The sequence below is a fragment of the Nannobrachium achirus genome (assembly GCF_963921795.1).
Source record: "Nannobrachium achirus genome assembly, chromosome: 8".
NCBI lineage: Eukaryota > Metazoa > Chordata > Actinopteri > Myctophiformes > Myctophidae > Nannobrachium > Nannobrachium achirus.
In genome coordinates, this window is record NC_137817.1 from 29,816,257 (window position 1) to 29,837,962 (window position 21,706).

The 21,706-nt window shown below is 41.3% G+C and overlaps 1 protein-coding gene across 5 annotated transcripts in view; it reads right to left on the bottom strand.

The window, feature by feature from the left end:
- The window catches only part of LOC308289561 (syntaxin-1A-like), a 69,811-nt gene that overhangs the window by 24,985 nt on the left and 23,120 nt on the right, over nt 1-21,706 (bottom strand). For all 5 annotated transcript variants that reach the window (XR_013962244.1, XM_080731288.1, XM_080731285.1 and 2 more), the window contains exons 4-6: nt 7,615-7,689; nt 4,547-4,620; nt 3,309-3,417 (exon numbers count right to left, since the gene is read on the bottom strand). Coding sequence is in view for 4 of the 5 variants with exons in the window: in XM_080731288.1 (XP_080587414.1) it covers nt 3,309-3,417; nt 4,547-4,620; nt 7,615-7,689 (258 nt within the window). In the remaining variant the exon portion in view is untranslated. The remainder of the gene's footprint in view (nt 1-3,308; nt 3,418-4,546; nt 4,621-7,614; nt 7,690-21,706) is intronic.

A 21,706-nucleotide genomic window follows, 5' to 3' on the forward strand; every position in this document is an offset into this window, starting at 1 on the left:
TGGTTGGAGGGAAAAGGAGCTCTAGAGGTTGGAGAGAGGAATATATTACGAAGTCTGTGACTATTGATTTACACACAGACCAGTGAGGTCGTTGCAAAACACGAGTCGCTCAAGACTCTGGTTGCCTGTCCTGAGTCCATTCTTGGCAATAGGCAGATGGCCAGAGCAAATAAACCATCTCTCTGCCCACAATATAACTGACTGACTTCTCCCTGAAATTACATCACATGAGTCATTGTGTGTGTGTGTGTGTGCGTGTGTGTGTGTGTGTGTGTGTGTGTGTGTGCGTGTGTGCGTGCGTGCGTGCGTGCGTGCATGCGTGCGTGCGTGCAGTACAACTGTATGTTTGTATGAGATGACTGTCCCAATGCCTACTAGGGACAGCTGGCACTATGTATGCATCCCGCCCGCCACTCAGCCAGCCAGCTAGTTAGGTAGCTCCAGGCAAGGTAGCAGAGTGACGAGTCCAGGAACCTGGGGATAGAAGATAATACCTGACAAATCCTATTAATCATGCAGTGTGACAGGAACGAGAGGAGGTTGGATCCAAGCTACTGCAAACTACAGCATGAGCAGTGCATTGGCATGCACAATTGCACATGGACTCATTATGTGTAACAGTACACACTGCACACTCATACATACAGTGCAGTACAAATGCATGACTGCATGGATATAAACACATGCACGCACGCGCACACACACACACGAAGACACACCACACAAACACACACACACCTGGGATGCCGCCACACACACACAACAGTGTGAGACATACAGTACAAATGTAGTGCTCTTTGTCATAATAACGTGGCCAACATCTGCATCACATCAGACAACATGAAGACGTGTAGAGAGATGAGAGACGTTAGAGGGAAGTTCTTTCTCACTCTTGTGTTACTGTAATGTAATGACTCAGTAACTGAGTAAAGTGACTCTGTTGGTAAGTATAGCAGACGAATGACTACAAATCAAAGTCAAACTAAATCAAGTTAAATTTAACAGGAAAGCATCTTCCTTTTCCTTGTATGCATAGTTCCATATTAACTCATGAACAGGAAACATCTGCTACTGGTGTGTGGAGGAAATGCATTGTTCTTCTCATGTTTTCATTTTTTCATCAGACTTTGGTGAAGAGCATATAGGGGTCAACACGTCATTCAGGAATGACGTGTTGATGTATACAGTACAGTATATGTACCGTATGTAAGTATATGTGACATTTTCACATTGATTGATCTGGAGAACAACGCGTTTTGCTTCAGTTGGTAGAGCACTCGCAAGTCGTGCGTTACTGTACTGTAAGTACTGGGAGCTGATGGTAGGTGTCGCGAAACTGGTATAGACTCCTGCTCTCTGGCTGATACCGACTATAAGCTTCTCTGACCTACTGTACTGAAATGTGTCCCTTCCACTAATGTTGGAAGCCAATTACCAGCAAACAGTATAGAAAATCGGTAGCTTAGCACAGCTAGACTCTATCTGGCATTGCTAACACAAGGCAGTGTGATAGTGTCAGGCTATGCAAGGCTAGAAAATCAGAGCCCGGTTTGATGTTCATTCTTATATAACTCTCATCATTTGTACGTAATTTGGAAAAATCATGTTTCTGCAACAAAGAGAGAATAGAGAAAAGAAATATATCACTCCAGGTCTGTTTGGAACTGGAATTGTAACTCTCTCCTAGGCCTGTCCTCTAAAAATCGACGAATCGACGCGTCGCTTTAAGCCCCGGGAATCGACGCCAATTGTTTGAGTCGAGGAGTCGAAAATATTTTTTTTTTTATATCACCAGTTAGCCTACTACTGCGCTGCGGTGCACTGCTGGACTGGTGTCATGAGAGATGTAGCAATTGGCGAACAGTTATTTATTGTCTCGCACCAGCGTAGGGGTGAAAGTGAGACGTAACGGCCAGAACTGTTCAGAACCGCCGCTTCATTAAAACATTCGGAGCCGGGGCGGTGTTCCGTTAAGAGGAGAAGCACGCTGTCAAAATCCCATATTAAATAACCTGCCACAGCACAAACGCACGTCCACAAAGTAATTAAACAATCTACTAAAGTCAAATTAACATACACAAGTGTAGGCTACTAGTTACATTTTCTAATTAAAGTGCTTCTGAATTGTTCCAGTGTTGTAAGTAATCCATGATGATGTTTGTTTCGCTGTGTTTGCGTCCATGACATGTCCACACTGCTCGCTCTAGCGGGAGCTGTGCCTCCCGTTTTTTATGATCCGTTTCTGAAATGAATCTGTTCTCGACACCGGCTCATTAGCCTACTCTGTCAGTGATGGGTGTCCCGCGACTGCGGACTGGATCCCATCGTTCATTTAAAAGAGCCGTTCAAGAGAGCGGAATCGTTTGCGAATGTCTCATCTCTACTGCACGCTGCAGAGAGACAGGGCAGAGTTGAACAGCGGAGATGTTTTATTTGTTTTAACGGTGTGTTGTACATTGCTATGCAGATAACGTTTTTGCTCGCGCACCGATATCACCGTGTATTCAATCATCTTAATGTATTATTGTGTTATGTTGATGTGGACGTTTAAAGCAACACTTTTTTTTTTCTTTTTTTTTTTACACAAAGTAGACTATAAAACGATTCGTCGACGCGTCGGAATGAACCCCACGACTCGAATCGACTTCAAAAATCCCGAGTCGAGGACAGCCCTACTCTCTCCTCACTGGCCTACTGGCATGTGCACTTAAGCCTCTCCAACTGATCCAATATGCCGCGGCACGACTGGTCCTCAACCATAAAATTCTTCCCTTCCCCGCTCCCTCCACTGGCTCCTGGTTGCGGCCCGCACTGAATACAAAACACTGATGCTGACCTTCAAAGCAGCCAAACGTACGGCTCCTCTATACCTCCAAAACCTGATCAACCCCTACAACCGTTCACTCAGATCAGCCAACATAGGGATGCTGACAGAACCCTCGCTAAAAACCCCAGGACAAAAATCCACTCGTCCTAGACAATTTGCCCTCCTGACCCCCAAACTGTGGAATAAACTCCCTGTCGCACTTACTGTAGAACTACAGACTCACTCCCTAGCTTCAGCTGTGGAATGCAAACTCACCTCTTCAGACTCCACCTAAACCCATAACACTACTGTAACACTCCCCTTCCCTCAGTGACCATACATACAAGCTAGATAGCATGTTGTTTTTTCTATATTGGTATTCCTATGCATATGTACTGACATATTATCTTGCTTATTATATTGATGCATTACCTGCTTATTGTAAGTCGCTTAAAAGCGTCTGCTAAATGCCTAAAATGTAAATTGTAAATTGTCTACTCACTGATCTCCAACTGTCTCTGGATGCGTCCCTTGCAGCGCTCCCTGTAGTCTGACTGGGTGCTGTTGTACTCTGACATCACCTCTACAAACTTGCGGGACAGTGTGGAGTGCTGGAGGGAGCAACAAAACACAACTCTTCACTTAAGTAAACTTGCTATAAAGTACAGGTCGACAATGACCAGAAAGAAAGGACATGAGAAAATTAGTAAGCATGATGTATGCAGAAAATAATGCTGAAACAAGATAGTATAAAGTTTGTATGGCAGCTAACAAGCTTTGGCAGCTTACATGTGCATGTCCTGTATTACCAGTAACATATTGGATACAGCTACAGTAACCTTGCTATCCTTAAAATAGGTATATTTTCGTCTAGTCTACAGTACATATACTGTAAGTATATTCATATATTGTACGTACTTTTGAGACTGTATATATATGTGTGTATATATATATATATATATATACACACATATATACTAGTTAATTCATTAGTATATTCATTGTAGTCAGACAGACAGACAGACAGACAGACAGACAGACAGACAGACAGACAGACAGACAGACAGACAGACAGACAGACAGACAGACAGACAGGCAGGCAGACAGACAGACAGACAGACAGACAGACAGACAGACAGACAGACAGACAGACAGAACAGACAGACAGACAGACAGACAGACAGACAGAGACATATTTAGTCCCATTATTTTAAGATGTTTGCATGGTTTTGTTTTATTTTAGTGTCTTTCCTGTGTTTCAACCTTGCTGCTGCCACTGCTGAATTGTTCTTGCAATTCATTCTGTTCTGTCAGGTGAAATAGGAAACTAGAAAGATGCAATTCTGGGAAATTGCAAGTGTGGTTGCTGTGAAGCGTGTCACACTTTGTTTTGACTTTTATGGCCATATACTGTATGGAGATCCCTGAGCCCATATCTTGGAATGCCCATATATGGTGTCAGTCTCATCTGGTCTATGACATCAGACTATGATGTCAATATCCATATTTGTTTGCATTTTCCAAAGAAATTATAATAATCCTAAAGGGTGAGGTCGCGGCATGTCTTGGCCATCTGGCCAAAGGGATTTGGTTCCCCTGGCATCAAAGGGATCTCCATATATGGGCGATTTGGTTCCCATGACATCACAGTGATGTCAGAGCGTGATGTCAGAGCGTGAGAAAGAAAGATGGATGGAAGAAAGTCAGACAAGTACTATAGTCTGGTTGCCTAAAAAGTACCTGTGTCTTGCGTATCCTCAGGTCAGCTGAGGATTTATTTTGCCCCTCCTCCTGTTCAATGGTATGCAGGATACCTGAAAGAACCAGTGGAAATACAAACTTACTTACTGTACATGCATAAGAACATAATGTACATGAAAATGGCTGTTCGGTATTGCATTCCAATTATTGCTTGAAGTATGAACATCATGCTCTGAGTGTGACTGCTTTCAATTCTAGTAGAGGAGCTGTCACTATAGGCTTAATGATATCAATCATCACAAGGAAACTGAATTACACAGTGCTGTGACCTGCTCATTCACTTCTTCTCTTATTCACATCTTCCATTTTAACTAGATTCACACTTTGACACCACCTTGGTGAGTGTGTGTGTCTACATACAGTACATAGAGAGAAAGGTTGGCAGGTGGGAAGGACCATTTCTATAGCCCTGTGTCTAAAAATAGAAATCTTTTGCACACCTCAAAACTGTACTGTACACAGGAGGAAGGCAGGTCTTATTAATACATAAAATACACCTACAGTGCACTCGCTTCATTTCATTCCAAAATGAAATGTTCTTTCAAGAACCTCCATAATAGAAAGACCTCCATGTATAAATTGCACGTGCGCGTGTGTGCATGTGCATGTGCTGGGAAGAATCTTTCAAACGATACGGCAGACAATGTACCACCTACTGGATTGTCTGACTGACAGCAGAGAAGCGATTATATCTAGTTCCTGATTGCATTGACTATGCGCTACTTTTCTGGCTGAACATTGAAAGAACCCTGTTCTTACACACCCGAGCCCATCGCTCGCTAAAGTGACATGCATACTGATACATAAGATCTGCGGGTTGACACCAGAAACACCAGAAACAGAGGGAGAGAGAGATTTATTCGGTTTTGTCCGTATATATGTCCAGACCTCTCCCTGCCCGTTGGCTTACAGTATATGTGCATCACTCAACTGACCGTACTGAACAACGTGTCTGATTTTGTCCCTAAGCAAGAAGTAGCTCTGGTGACCTTTGTCAACCGTAGGGGCAGTAGTGAGGAAGAAATGTTTCAAGTAAGATGTGTTGATGAAACGTCATTCAACAACACAGAACAGAATTAGATGCTCACATTTGCACAAAATATCATTGTTAATACATCTTTCTTTGAGATTTACATTATACACAAGCCAACAGAAAATCGCAGATTTCACAGCAAATTTTTAGATGGCAGCTGAGGATGTTGTAGTCGTGGAAAAAAGTACTCAAATGTTTTACTTAAAGGAGTAGTTCATCCCCAAAATGACTTTTTCTATTGATTACTCACGCCATGGAGACTTGAGTTCAATAACATTTCTTTGTATTTGTCGCATTCCTAAGACAAAAAATATTATAGTAAATGTATCCCATTTGATTCCCGGATGGGGACCCAAATGTATTTTTGGAATCAATGGGGGTACATTTATTGTAATCAAATTATTGCCTAAGAAATGTGACAAAAATCTAAAAATATTATTGAACTCAAGTCTCCATGGCGTGGGTAATCAATAGAAAAATAGTCATTTTGGGGGTGAACTACTCCTTTAAGTAAAAGTATCAATACTGCAATGTAGAAATACTCTGTTACAAGTAAAAGCCAGAAATTCTAAATGTACTTGAATAAAATATTAAAGTGTTGGCAACAAAATGTACTTAGTACAAAATGTTTAAAAATAGCAGATCTACAAGCTCACAACGCATCACATCACGATGCGTTGTGAGCTTGTAGATTGTAGCTTGTAGCTTGTTGTCGAAGTATAAAAATAACGCATATGTGGTTAATCTGTTTGTTGGCATACTGTATATAAAAATCACACCCGTGTGAAGTGGAGCTGTGTGTGTGTGTGTGTGTGTGTGTGTGTGTGTGTGTGTGTGTGTGTGTGTGTGTGTGTGTGTGTGTAGATCATGTGTACCGATTTTTGTGACATTTGAAGAAAATATGTAGGAAAAGGAGCAAAAAGTGTGTTTTGGAGAAAATTCAAGATGGCGGAAAATCTATCCTGGCGCATCCAGGGAAAAAATATTTTTAATTTTCCGATCTACGGTTCAAGAGTTACGGGGCAAAACGTAAAGTGGGCCGTTATAGCGCCACCATGAGGCCGAGTGATGTAATTATTTTTCGATTCATTCTTAAAATCATTATGAATCTCCTCTCCGAGGTTTGAAACTGTAGCTCCTATGGTTGACGAGAGAAAAATACTTGAAAGTGATTTCTTGCATTGTCCCATTATAAGTCAATGGGGACAATTAAGCGTCGTTTTTTGCCAATTACGTCGGCATGGTAAGGCGGATCGGAACGAAAGGTAATAGAACACCATTCCCGGCCGAGCCGCACATTTTGATGTATATATTGCGCGAGTGGCGTAAATGGTGCGGCACTAGTTACGCGCCGAAGTCAGGCTACATACACACAGACACACAGACAGACAGACAGACACACACACACACACACACACAGACCCACACAGCCATGTATAGGGAGCTGCACACAGCTCCAAAAATGATATATAAAAAGCACCCTTCTAGATTATTCCATTAATCAAAACAGTAACCTAGCATTGCTAATAACATAATTGCTACTAGTTGCAGCCCTAAAATCCAAGTATAACACTAGCGTACGGAAATAAGGAGTGAAATTATTTATTGAGATTGGGAAAACAGTGTAGTTGTGTGAATGTAACAGGTAGTGATGCAGAGAGGTGGGATATGGAGAAATTAAAGTGTGAGAATTTACCAAGCTTACTGATAGATGTGCAGTGAGCCATAATTACATTGTATATACACACATTAATAAATAGAAACATTATTTTTGAGCGGTGCTCCTGGAAGGAGCTATTAAGCTCCAACATCTGGCTTTGTCCGGGACGCGAAGCGTGGCCTACATCTTTGCACACTATCACCGCTCACTTCACACTAGGTGTGATTTTTAAAGGTAGTAATAATCCCTGAAGGGAGAGAAGAGAGGTGAGAGGAGAGGAGGGAAGGAGAGGAAACAGGAGAGAGGAGTTAACATGAGAAGATAGGGGAGGAGATGAAAGCAATCTGTACTTACACTTTAATTTGGAGCGCACTTTGTTGGCCAACCTCTTGATGTCTGCCATCAGATCCTCCAATTCAACCTTAGTCTCTGCAAGAAAGAACAGAATGGAGGAGGAGAGGAGAGGAGAGGAACACATGTAATGCTTTAGTTTAGAGAAAGGCAAAAACATGCAATGCATTTTTATTTTCTAATCGATGTAGATGGATGTTTGTAAATTCTTTCTATGATACAACCTGTTTTACTTATTTTCTTTCTCAATATTATTTCCCTTTTCCTGAAAACTGTAAATGGTGGGAGCTTGTACAACAAAGATTTTCGCCCACTTTTTTACGTAAACCTTTGATGAGAAAATGAAGTGGCAGTTGAGTTGGATTCAAACTCAGGTGCTCGCGACTCACAAGAAGCATACTGTAAATGATCAGTTCACTAGTAACTACCCCAGCAGTGGTATCCTGGTCTGATTCTTGCTCACTCATTATAGACAGAGAAAGTGACAGTGACAGTCTGCATCTGTCACTACCTTCTCCCAGTTCTGTCCCTCATTCATTTGAGTCACAGTGCCTCTGGCTTGGCTGAGCGTCCATCCCATGAGGAACAGTCCATACCGTGTTGAACAGTAAGTAGTAGGACAATCACAGGTGAGCCAGTAGACAGTAGTAGGGGCTAGTAGTGACAAGACTACACAAAAATGTATGAGGAATTCAGGAATTGGCATGAAAAATAGGCATTTGGAGAAAAGAGTGAATAAAATGATTCTAAATTATAAAATAAAATAAAAACTGGGGTCTTGGTAATGTATCTCCTCCGATACACGGCTGCCAGACCCTTCTTTTCACCTGACAGCAGGAACACACTATCTCACCCAGCTCTGCTCCCTGCTGAACAGACACCACACCGATCATCCTCCCCTGCCAGTTTCCCACCCACCAACACATAGAATTGTGCTTGGACGCAAGCAGGGCATCGTGGAAGAATCAAATCCCATGGTGGTGGCTAGAAAACCTTTAGGCTTCCTATACACAGTAAAGTCATATACCCTCTCCTTGTCCTTTGGGAATGAGGGGGGGAGGGTGTCGTCCAATTCATTCTCTATGGAAGTCACATGGTTTCATGCCTCTCCCAAGCCTCTTGGCCTAAATCAAACTTGATTTATTTTTATTTTATTTTATTTTATTTATGTATTTATTTTATTCATAGCTTGCTCACGCTCACCCACCCACCCACCCACCCTCCCCAACACCCACCACATCAGCTGATGAGCAAATAAGAGGCACAGTACAAATAAATAAAAATAATTGATGGGCCAATGCAGTTTCACCCCAGATATCCCATCCTACAATAGAGAATTAATTGGATGATTATCTCAGCCAGCCCTAATCTGATAACAGGCTGCCAAGTTCACCATAATTATCAGCTCCACATCATTAGTGAGTCATACTATACAGTAGGTGCACAGCTACAGGTGCCCTTTGATGTTGTCTATATAAGTCAGAATGAACAAACACAGACCGACACAATTTCATTGAGACCGGCTACTAAAAGCTCTGGAGGTGTAAGAAACGCACAGATTGTACATGTATAAAGCTAATTAGGTTCAGTTCTTTGTGCGTTGCAAAGATAATCCATTTAACAAGGTAGATTTAGAGGAATTTATGTCTGTGCTGGTGCAAAAGCCTGAAGCTTATCCTATCTATCTGCATACAAGGGGTTAGACAGAAAGAGTACATGAGCATGTGTGAAATGGAGAAATAGACTGGAAATAGGGAAAGATAGATAGGAAGTAGGCAGTATGTAAATGAGTGTTAAAGGGGAAAGAAGACAATCTTTGCAACATGTCTCTCACACTCCTTTTCAGACATATTAATCTTTTTTAGCACATTCCCAAGAACTTAGAAAGAAATGCATCATCTTAATGCCAAAAGAGAAGCAAATTAGGAGGTTAGGCAGAAAATATGGTTGTTAAAACGACTCCACTCAAGAACAATCAATCAGACATGCACTCCAGCTTGCAAGAAGGACTTTTGCTATTTCTGCACGTTATTCATTTCAATCAGACACCAAAACTCACAAAGAATGAAAACAAAAGAGGAAAGGGGAGTGTGATTACATGAATAGATTATCATTTTTTACAAGTATGATATGTGCTGTCAAGACTCATTTTGAGATTGGTATTACGGTGCAGCAGACGGGCAAAATGACACTTTCCGGAAGCGAAGTGCCATGTATTTCCCCGCCTGCATGTGTTCGGTACTTTGGGGATTCGCTGTGTGCTAGTGTGGGAGGAGAGATTCATTAGGGGGTGAGAAACGCTTCATGTAGGATCAATGTCAGACGTAGAGAATTAACTGCATTTGTTAATATAAGATTTCCCAAGATAATTTTACATCATCTGCTCTTGGCGATCTGTTTGAAGAGACGTAGATTAGTTGTTTAATGATGTCATCAGTTTGCACTTGGGAGAAATTACATTTCCAAGGCTTTTCTTGATTCTGTGCACATCGATGCGACGCCGTATGATGCCAGAGAGCGTACTAGTTTGCCGAAACCAACTCAGGACTTCTGGATCACTGCCTTCTAATCCCTCCTATCCAGCATCAGGGTCTTGAGCTCTGCATGTTGTTAGCTCTGCTCTGTCTACGTAGTTGGTACACCTCTTTCCATTCCTCGCTATGCCTTGGGTTGGCTCTAACTCTATTAATTCACTCTCTACCAGTTCCGGGTACCTGACTCAGTGACCCAGCCAAACTCATCCTTCTCTCTCCGACCTTGTCTGTGACCTGTGGGAAACCTCTGTAGAGATCCACGTCGCTGGGTCTGTCCATGTGACATCAAGTGCCATTCATAGCATTCTTGTGTAGGCCCAATCAGGGTGCAAAGTGCCTTTTGGCCTAAGGTTGGCACTAGAGAAAAGACCATGAATTCACCAATGACATGAGTGCAAGTGGAAGTCTTGGCCTAAGAGTGGAACTGGAAATGTCATCAAAACCATAGGGTTCAGCCTCCATCAAACATAAAGGTGCACAGCAAATTCCATAGACCAACCGCCCAAATGACGACCAACATTTATATCCTAGCAAAACATTATGGTATTTCTTTCTTTAAAAGGTTTTCATTGTGATAGAGATAAACAGGAACTTAAGGTATACTACATTGTTTCCATTCATCCAAGCTGGAGTCCATGCACGCAGACCACACTGACCCAAATGGCTGCCGTGTTATGCGTTCAAATGGGTGGGCCGCAGACACTATTTTCAAATTCCCCACCCAGAAAAGGAGGGGACCTCAAGTCAAGCACCACAACACAGGTGGAGTGGTGGCAAATCAAATATTATAACAAAAATAGAGTATTTACAACCAAGAGAATGCATGTAGTATATCATATAATTAAATATTCTAAATCTTTTTTTCCAAAGAATCAAGGGTTTTATGGAAGGCCCACTGCTATGCCTTATAGCTGAGCAAGAATGAAACCCAGTTAAGTGGTGTAGCAAAAGAAAAACATGAGTTGTGAAAAGAAATAAGAAACAAGACTACTATAGTATAGGACTTTGCTGCTTGCTGTGATGCTAGTGGCATGTATGCTGCATGTTCGATGTTCAGGGTCAGATTTATCTGGAGAGGTGAGTAGTGAGCTGAAGCTCTGGGGATAGAATGTATAAGTAGGTATCTGTATCGCCTGTGTGTGTGTGTGTGTGTGTGTGTGTGTGTGTGTGTGTGTGTGTGTGTGTGTGTGTGTGTGTGTGTGTGTGTGTGTGTGTGTGTGTGTGTGTGTGTGTGTGTGTGTGTGTGTGCAGGGGTGAGATGCCGTGGGCTCGGTTGGGCTCGGCGAGCCCACACTTATCAAGCTGTATGCACGCGCGTGCACGCACGTCGTCAAGTTGTGTGACGGCTCGACGGCTCGGTCAACACTTCAATCCCCTATACCTGTCTGCTTTGCATAACAATACTCTGGTAGGCAGGCTCAATTACACTTGTATATGCAGCCAGCATATAGCCTACGCTCGCCTAGCATTCTTTGCAGACTTTTAGCTCCTTTCAGAACCTCTCCCTCCGCTATGCAGCTCCTCACTCTTCATATCATGAGTTTAAAAATCACTGATTTTGTCAGAGCTGCATAGCGGAGGGACTGACACTCGGGAGAGGTTCCGAAAGGAGCTAGCAGACTTTACTGTGTGTGGGTGAGTCTATAAAGTCTATGTAAAGTTATTTTATATAAAACCTAAAGGAAAATACATTAATTGAAACTAAAATAAAAACAACAAATTAACAATGTAACTAAATAAGAAATATAATTAGATTTTAAAATGTTGTGTTATACAGTATTAGCACCGAGCGGCAGGCATGCGTGCACACATGCGCGTGCACGTGCGCACGTGACGTGCATGTGACGTCATGAATTCAGAGGGGAACCACTTCTAAAATCCATATCACACCACTGTGTGTGTGTGTGTGTGTGTGTGTGTGTGCGTGTGTGCGTGCGTGCGTGCGTGCGTGCGTGCGTGCGTGCGTGCGTGCGTGCGAGTGCAAGGTTACTTTAAAAAATGTAGTTAGTAATAAATGAGGTGTGATTACTTCTTCTCAGTATTGTTAATTTGATGGGTTTCAGCTTGAACACCTAATAGCAGCAGGAATATGCACCATTGCAAAAGAAAAGTACAAAATGTGAAGAAAAATAAAACAATAATTGTAAAGTGTCCACAACATTAGTGCTGTGCTCATGGGTAGATACAGTATAACTTAAGAGAATTCTGCATACAGTATACCGGTACGTTTGAGGGCAATATTTGCTGACCTTTTGTACAATACTGTAGTATTGGGTGTCAAGTTATAGAAAAGTGTTTCTCTCATCTCTCGGTAACCATAGCAACCTCTAACCTGGTCTGTGAGGTCAAATGCTCCAGGCATTACACAGCTCTGATCTAAACAATGTAATGCTCTGATCTACAAGCAAATAGATCTGGTATTTTCAAAATATTTTGAAATGGGACATTCTGCATAACGAGTACTTTTATTTCTGGTACTTAAAGTACATTTTGATGCCAATAATAATAATACTTTTGTTCTTTTACTCAAGTAAACATCTGCCAAACCATAAACATCTACTGTATAACTAAAGTTACATTACAGTTACCCTTCATGACTACAAAACACTAGACACTAGACACCCAATCAATTGCCTCTTCAACATCATTACTGCTTGTCTGAACAAAGGAAGAGAGGAGACACTGATGAATGAGGGAGAACAGAAATTAGAGGGCACCATTAGAGTCAATTGAGCTGTGACTTCATAGAGAAGTCACACTGCACGCCTCTTTTGTGATTCTCAATCTTTAGGTCATGCTTGTTGCCATGATCATTAAGACTGTGTTGCTATGGGGATGTTTATCACTGATACTATTTTTTGATTGTTTCAAGTTGTGGCGAGAGAAATCAGAGAGAGCGTTATCTTCTCTTAATCGATATATATATTTGATTGATTAATAGAATATTTTATTGAAAATCTTAAAACTATAGAGCGTTATCTTCACTTAATTGATATATATATTTGATTGATTGATTGAATATTTTATTGAAAATCTTAAAACTACATTACACAACTTCAAAATCTATGTGGATAAAACACACTAAAAAGACAAATGTTTGTTTCCATTGGGTCCACCAAAACATTCAACACTCAAACACGTATTCATGTATTCATGCAAGTTACAACTGTGCATGTATCAGTAGCATGTAGCACAACAAAATTCTTCTTCTCAGTCAGGGTAATTAATTTAAGTTCATCTCTATGTACCATCTTGTACAGCATCACATTTCACAATGCCACCAGGAGGCACATTTATTTTGTTCATAGAGTGAAAAAAATAAAAACTAGAACTGGTATGTGTGCAAATACAATTCTCGGTCAGTGCAATTAGAGTAAGCTTCAATAAGTTCTATCAGACATAGAAAGATCTGGAGCTTGAACAGCATCACAAGAAGAACAAAGCTAAGACTGTACAAGACGCTAGTGGTGCCAGTCTTGCTATACGGATGTGAGACATGGAAAATGAACAAAGGAGACAACAAAGCAGTTGATGTGTTCCATAATAGATGCCTACGTACGTAGAATACTCCGTATACACTGGCAAGATCACGTCAGAACTGAAGACCTGCTAGAAAGAGCTGAGATGAAGCCGCTGAGTGAGGAAGTGAAGCTACGTAGATGGAAGATGATTGGACACTGAAGACTGTAACAGGGAGAGCCCGGGGGCTCCCCTGAAAGCAGTGTGTAATACATTTCGGACAGGAGGTCCCCGACCACAGGAAAAAACAGCCTTAACCCTCACGATGTACACTTTTTATGTCACAGGCAAGACGGTTAAGGTCCTCAAAAGATTCTTACGAGACGACCTGTCCTACTCTGTCCAGAGACACGTACTGATGCTCACCACTAAAGACTAAAAATATGAAGTGTGAGCTTTTATCAGTAATGTAACAGCCGTGTGGAATTCAGATACTCACAGATGGGTATTGCTTCTAAAGAAGACAAAGTCAATTTATCCTTACAGCACTATTTCAGAAATTATAATATTATATTAATATAATACTATCATATACATTATTACCATACCAATACAACATTATATATCATATTAATATAATATCACCGTATATATTATTATACTAAATTATAATATCATATTATAAACTCAGAAAATGAGGCTTTTTGGAAGTTTAAAAGCTTCCTTTTATTCGCTCAGTGGTATTACACGTGCATTTAAAAATACAAATGCAAATACAAAAATAATTGAAAAGAAATCAATCAGGATTTACCAATGCCTTAAATTAGGCTTGTTCTAAAATAATTCCAAATTTAGATTTAAAAGCAGGAGGTTCCATTAGATTTAGATAATTCCGAAAAAGTATAATATTTAACACCAAATAGGTTTAATCTCAAAATAGAGAAATGTACCTCTTTTAATGTAAGTCAATTTTACCTTCATCCATGTGGAACCAACTGCTTGAGATCTGACCAAGGTGCAAGAGAAGAATCCCCCAAAAAGAGCGCAAAAGGGGCAGAGGACCAACGGCAGGGCGTAAGCCCTCCGTGTCCTCCAAAAATCCCCCAAAAAGCCTAAAAGATGCTCTGGTGTGAGCCGTTATATACGATGGTTCGATCTCAGGGAAATTCCCCAGACATATGTATGTGTGCGTGTGTGCACGTAGGTGTGCACACTCACAAAAGGAGCTTATCTTGCATCTTTTTCAGACATGGACATATGCTGAGGTATGCAGAATGCGCTGATCAGTGATGAAAATAGACATGCATGTCTCGAAAATACAGGCTGTATGTTCCGTACACAGTGTATGTAGTTCAACCACAGGAAATGCATAACCACAAAGAGGCTTCAAAGGCTTGCAAAGTTTCCAGTGCACCTGCAGTCATTTCAACCAGTCAATATCGTTCCTTCTTTAACCAGGCCAAGTGATAATAATGAGCCTGTGAGTTGTTCAACATAAATTACGTTCTTTAACATTTTCACGATGTCCAACACCCTCTCTCGTACATTTATGTTGATCAAACCTAAAAGAACATGAACAAGACAACACCCCAAAAAGAACAAAATAGTTTGACAAAAAATCACCACGATTACAGCAAAGTAGCAAACAAAAGTCAAACAGCAGATTATAAAACAACACTTTTACATGTTTCCCCCTTTTTCCTTTTCTTTTCTTTCTTTCTTTTTCTTTTTTTCTTCTTTCTTTTTTGCTTTTTATGGAACACACAACAAAATAGAATGAATCACGCAAAACCAGAGCAGTATAATGATTGTGCTTCTTGATCCAAACCAGCCCATGTCAGTCCTATCCGACCGCATTTCAAGCCCCGGCAAAAGTCTATTCCTCTTTTTCTCCTCCATTCTTCATCAAAGTCACACAAAAAAAAAGACTTTGGCCCACGCGGCCTAAGTCTCACAGTGCTACCCCTGGCCATTTCGTGACCTTGCGGGATAGGGACCCCAAGTCACCCCCTTCAATGGGAGCCTTGGAGCCTTGACGTACCACAGGTAGGGACGAGGACCAGACTAACAGGCCCATGCTGACGCTGACTACCTCTCCACAGTCCTGCGGGTGCAGTGGTGTCCTAACCAGGACACAGTTTCTCAGACAGTTTCTCAGACAGTTTCTCAGACAGTTTCTCAGACAGTTTCTCAGACAGCGACAGTAGCGAATCTTCACGGGCATTTGCGGTACGATCATGGGTCGGATAGGAAGAGTTCATCGTCGTTGTTGGGCAGAACCCCTCACAAACATTGAGACGAAGGTCTGGAGTGTTCATAGTTAGTGGACTGCTCCCTTGGTCTGGCAGGTCAGGCTCAGCCTGTAAAGTTGTGTTAATGTTCCAAATAAAAACATATGTGACTTTAAATGAAGTAGAAATATTTCTAGTTCAAATAAAACAGGAAAAAGGAAAATACATAATTCTTTTAGAATGAAGATTGTCACTCTATCCCTTTTTAATATAATTTAAAATACAAATTCAGTGTCAATCTACTTGAATGTATTATTCTTATGTTTTCCTTTACAATGGGGTGGTCAAGTTCATAAAGCAAAGTGATGTTAAAGTTAAAACAACAAAAACATATTTCAGTGTTCAGAATACTCAGCCAGTAGGGCAGACAGGTCGGTGTGTCTCTAGCGTGTCGCTTACGACATGTATCAACTGCTTCTAGTAGCAGCGGTGCTCCTGCTATGACTCAGACATGCCGTAATGAAACTCACACATAGATCAAACAAGCCATACATACGTACATACATACACATTATGGAATGCATTGTTAGAACTGAATGTAAAATAGAAATCAAAATCAAGCTATAATATAGATTATTATAATTTTCCTCATGTACGGATACTCTTGTTATATTAACCAATCATAAAGATAGTTAAGACAACATGAGTGACGATTTCTTAAAACATATTTATTTTTCTCTCCCTCTCTGGCTCATACTGAAGCCAGCATACAAAGTCAGTTAAAGAGCCAGTCTAATAATCTTCGGAAAATAATCCGGAAAATAAAAATAAATCCACACGGCTGTGTGAGATCTCTTATTTGAGATTTTTGAGATGTTCTTAATCTCTTTCGTAGGTTCTTGTATTTTAAGCGGGGAAAGATTAGACCATCAAACTCCAGATTATCATTTTAGTTCTAGCAGAGTTCAACCTGCTAAGTGCCCGGCTGTTTTAGGTATGGTAGTTTGATGCGCTAAAGCTCTCGCCCGCCCCGCGTTAGGGCGCCATGAAGACTGTATCAGGGAGAGGCCCGGGGGCTCCCCTGAAAGCAGTGTGTAATACATTTCGGACAGGAGGTCCCCGACCACAGGAAAAAACAGCCTTAACCCTCACGATGTACACTTTTTATGTCACAGGCAAGACGGTTAAGGTCCTCAAAAGATTCTTACGAGACGACCTGTCCTACTCTGTCCAGAGACACGTACTGATGCTCACCACTAAAGACTAAAAATATGAAGTGTGAGCTTTTATCAGTAATGTAACAGCCGTGTGGAATTCAGATACTCACAGATGGGTATTGCTTCTAAAGAAGACAAAGTCAATTTATCCTTACAGCACTATTTCAGAAATTATAATATTATATTAATATAATACTATCATATACATTATTACCATACCAATACAACATTATATATCATATTAATATAATATCACCGTATATATTATTATACTAAATTATAATATCATATTATAAACTCAGAAAATGAGGCTTTTTGGAAGTTTAAAAGCTTCCTTTTATTCGCTCAGTGGTATTACACGTGCATTTAAAAATACAAATGCAAATACAAAAATAATTGAAAAGAAATCAATCAGGATTTACCAATGCCTTAAATTAGGCTTGTTCTAAAATAATTCCAAATTTAGATTTAAAAGCAGGAGGTTCCATTAGATTTAGATAATTCCGAAAAAGTATAATATTTAACACCAAATAGGTTTAATCTCAAAATAGAGAAATGTACCTCTTTTAATGTAAGTCAATTTTACCTTCATCCATGTGGAACCAACTGCTTGAGATCTGACCAAGGTGCAAGAGAAGAATCCCCCAAAAAGAGCGCAAAAGGGGCAGAGGACCAACGGCAGGGCGTAAGCCCTCCGTGTCCTCCAAAAATCCCCCAAAAAGCCTAAAAGATGCTCTGGTGTGAGCCGTTATATACGATGGTTCGATCTCAGGGAAATTCCCCAGACATATGTATGTGTGCGTGTGTGCACGTAGGTGTGCACACTCACAAAAGGAGCTTATCTTGCATCTTTTTCAGACATGGACATATGCTGAGGTATGCAGAATGCGCTGATCAGTGATGAAAATAGACATGCATGTCTCGAAAATACAGGCTGTATGTTCCGTACACAGTGTATGTAGTTCAACCACAGGAAATGCATAACCACAAAGAGGCTTCAAAGGCTTGCAAAGTTTCCAGTGCACCTGCAGTCATTTCAACCAGTCAATATCGTTCCTTCTTTAACCAGGCCAAGTGATAATAATGAGCCTGTGAGTTGTTCAACATAAATTACGTTCTTTAACATTTTCACGATGTCCAACAACACATACTACGTACGGCAGGACCACAACAACGACTGCAACATAGCAATGACCTGGACACCAGAAGGGAAAAGGAGAAAAGGAAGACCAAAGACCACCTGGAGGCGTACTGTCGAGAAAGAAAGAAAAGAAGCAGGATGGACATCATGGTCTGAAGTGAGGACTGCAGCAGCTGACCGTGAGAGGTGGAAGCGCTCTGTGAAGGCCTTATGTGCCACAAGGCACGAAGTGGATAGGTAACAGCAATAAGTTCTATACCTCTGTGCAGGCTATAAGGGTATATTTGTCCAGGCCCACAGACAGGCAACTTGAACTTTATGTAGAAGACAAGCAAAGACCATGTGTGTGTGTGTGTGTGTGTGTGTGTGTGTGTGTGTGTGTGTGTGTGTGTGCGTGCGTGCGTGCGTGCGTGCGTGCGTGCGTGCGTGCGTGCGTGCGTGCGTGCGTGCGTGCGTGCGTGCGTCTGTCTGTCTGTCTGTGTATGCACGCGTTTGCATGTGTGCATGTTTGTATGTGCACACACACACATGCATGCCAAAGTATTTGATTCAGTCAAAGAGCCAATGTCACAGTGTTATGTGACATTAACAAGACAGCGAGACAAAATCTGTCCCCCAGATTCTAATACAGAGTCAGTGCTGTCATTCCAATCTCTGGCTTGCAGGCCTTATCTCTTCCCCCATAACTGTCCTTTGGTTCCTTTCTATTCTACTTGTCTGCCTCCCTCAGTAAACATATTGACAGAGCTCAGTCAGCGTGTTTGCTCCTCTCATTGATTGTCTAGAGTCCATAATGTTTGCTGTTTGAGGCATGCAGGCAGAGACAAATGACAAAACTGAGAATGAATATGAGATCGAGTCTAATGGAATCAGGTACTGGAAAATGAAGATTAAAGAGATGTTTTTCAGTGAATATTACATGGCAGAGATGGGTAGAGTAGCCAAAAACCGCACTCAAGTAAAAGTATTGTTACTTTCAAATAGATAGATACCTTTACCTTTATTATCCCAAGGGAGAAATTCAACTCAAGCAGAAGTAAAATTGGAAAGGACAATCTGATTTATTGTTTAAACAATCAGAACATAACTGAAATGACAGGCTATTTTCAGTTAGCATGATATGTACATGCACGCATGCAAGCACACACACTTGTCAGTACTGTGATGTCAGGTATGGCCAAATAAAGGCTGGGCGACAAGCATGGCTATATGGGCATATTTGTTCAGACACAGATAGACAGACAGACAGACAGACAACTTGAACTTTATATAGAAGACAAGCAGAGACCACACAGTTTTGCGTGCATGCGTGCGTGCGTGCGTGCGTGGGTAGACAATCTCATCACCCCTGGATATGACCAAACTCAGAGAAATTCTGCTGGAATATGGATTTTATTATTTCACACTAATGTTTTGTCTTCAACAGCCAACACTTCAAAGCTGCATCAGCTTAACACATTGTTTGATATACTAAATAGGGAGAGCTAAGAGACCAGAAGGGAGAGGGGGGAAAGTAAAGGAGAGAGGAGAGGAAACCTAAAAATAAATTTGGATTTAGTCTGAGGGTGGAGGAGCTGCTTTGTGCACATGCACTGCGAGGGTGGGAGAGCAGGGAGACAAAATTCACACTCTCAAGGCTACAATTTAAACAAGCCTCTCCACTTGCACATCTCAATCGAAGCAATTTATGAGTGGGAAATAGGAGACTCACACATACTGTACATTTCTACAGCCTTCATCTTTATGCCATTCAGTCATTCACACACATTCACACCTGTCGGTGGCGCCAACAATGTAAGGCACCAAACTGCTCATCGGGAGTGATTACAACTACCTCAATCTCCCTTGAATATTGATGAAGCAACAGTGGTAAACAAATCCTTGAGAGGCAAAATAAAAGATGTTAGTCTCATATAACTATCTTATTATATCTTCATATAATTGGTCCTTAATGCTTATCTAATGCTTATCATAAGATGCCAACATTTCTGTCTGCCTACCTGTGTCTCATTGGTGGACTATATATGGACAGTTCAGAAACCTGCCTAGCAATGTTATCATCTATGCCAGAAACTACAGCCTTTCTCTTCCTGGAAAGTTGGCATGCTGAAATAAAAGCAATTCTTCTTGCATTAAAAATAAGATCAGAACTATGGATAGGATAGGATATCGGAATATCAACAATATCAACGAAAGGGTAGACGTAATAAGCTTAGGCTTCAGTCTATAATGTACCTTTTTTTCAGGAAAAATGAATTAATTTCAGTATGTTTTTGTATGGGAAAATATAAACTAAATATCTCACACAGAGTTTTCCAGTTGCGGTGCAATACATTTGTCCTGTCTTTTCCATTCCATGTAGGTACTGTATATCTTTGCACTCAATCAATGTGAGTCTATGGGTCAATGCACATTCTGGTCTGATGGATATTACCTAATACGTCATCATTATTGAGTCTGCTGAACAGCTTATCGTTGAATCACTGCCCACAAACAGACGTGAAAAGCTCATACTCAACCACGCAGGCACGCACATATACAGTATATACCATTTTACTGGACAAAACGATGCAGTCACACATGTATGCCTCAATGCATACAATTGTGACATAATTAGATGCTGAAGGCGTGAGTATCTTTTGCATGTGTGTGTGTGCGTGTGTGTGTGTGTGTGTGTGTGTGTGTGCGTGCGTGCGTGCGTGCGTGCGTGCGTGTGTGTGTGTGTGTGTGGTGGGATGCCGACAGGGTGCGTGGGGGGCAGGAATTCACCCGGAGGGAATCCACGGGGTGAATGAATCTCAGTCAGCACATCGTAACATCCTTAGAAAACATCTGAGTCAGTGTACTAACCCTCACAAGTATACAGGAAGAAGAGAAGGGGAGGACAGGGGACAGAGGGATGAAGAGGAGAGAGGAGCTGGGGGTGGATAGGGTCGTGATGCTTGCCGGGTGGGTGTCGGATGAAGAGAAGAGAGTTCATAAAACCGGAGGAAACTGAAGGTTTACTGCCTAGCAATGTTAATTGAGACCGAAGGTCACAGTTTAATATGAGAAACGGCACATCATGTCCGTGTCCATGTACGCTTTATCACGGTCTATGGGTTTCCCGCTCTGACATCACTGTGATGTCTGTTAGGGGAACCACTCTAACAGAATGGGTTTGCCACTCTGACATCACGCTCTGGCTTCACTGTGATGTCACACTAACAGAATCCCTTTTATGCCCATATGGAGATCCCTGATGTCATCAATATTAAGCCCATATCTAACAGGACTTCATATGGGAATGCCCATATATGGAGGCCACATCGGCCACATACCACACTAACAGAATCCATATATGGCAAAGACAGATGGCCAAGACAGCCCATATCTGTCTGGCTGGTTCTACAGACAGGGATCTCCATGTATGGGCATAAACGGGTATGATGTCAGATGTCATAGACATCATAGGACTTTCATATAAAAGATAACAGTAAGCATCTTTGGGCTCTCACAGCATCTCCATATACA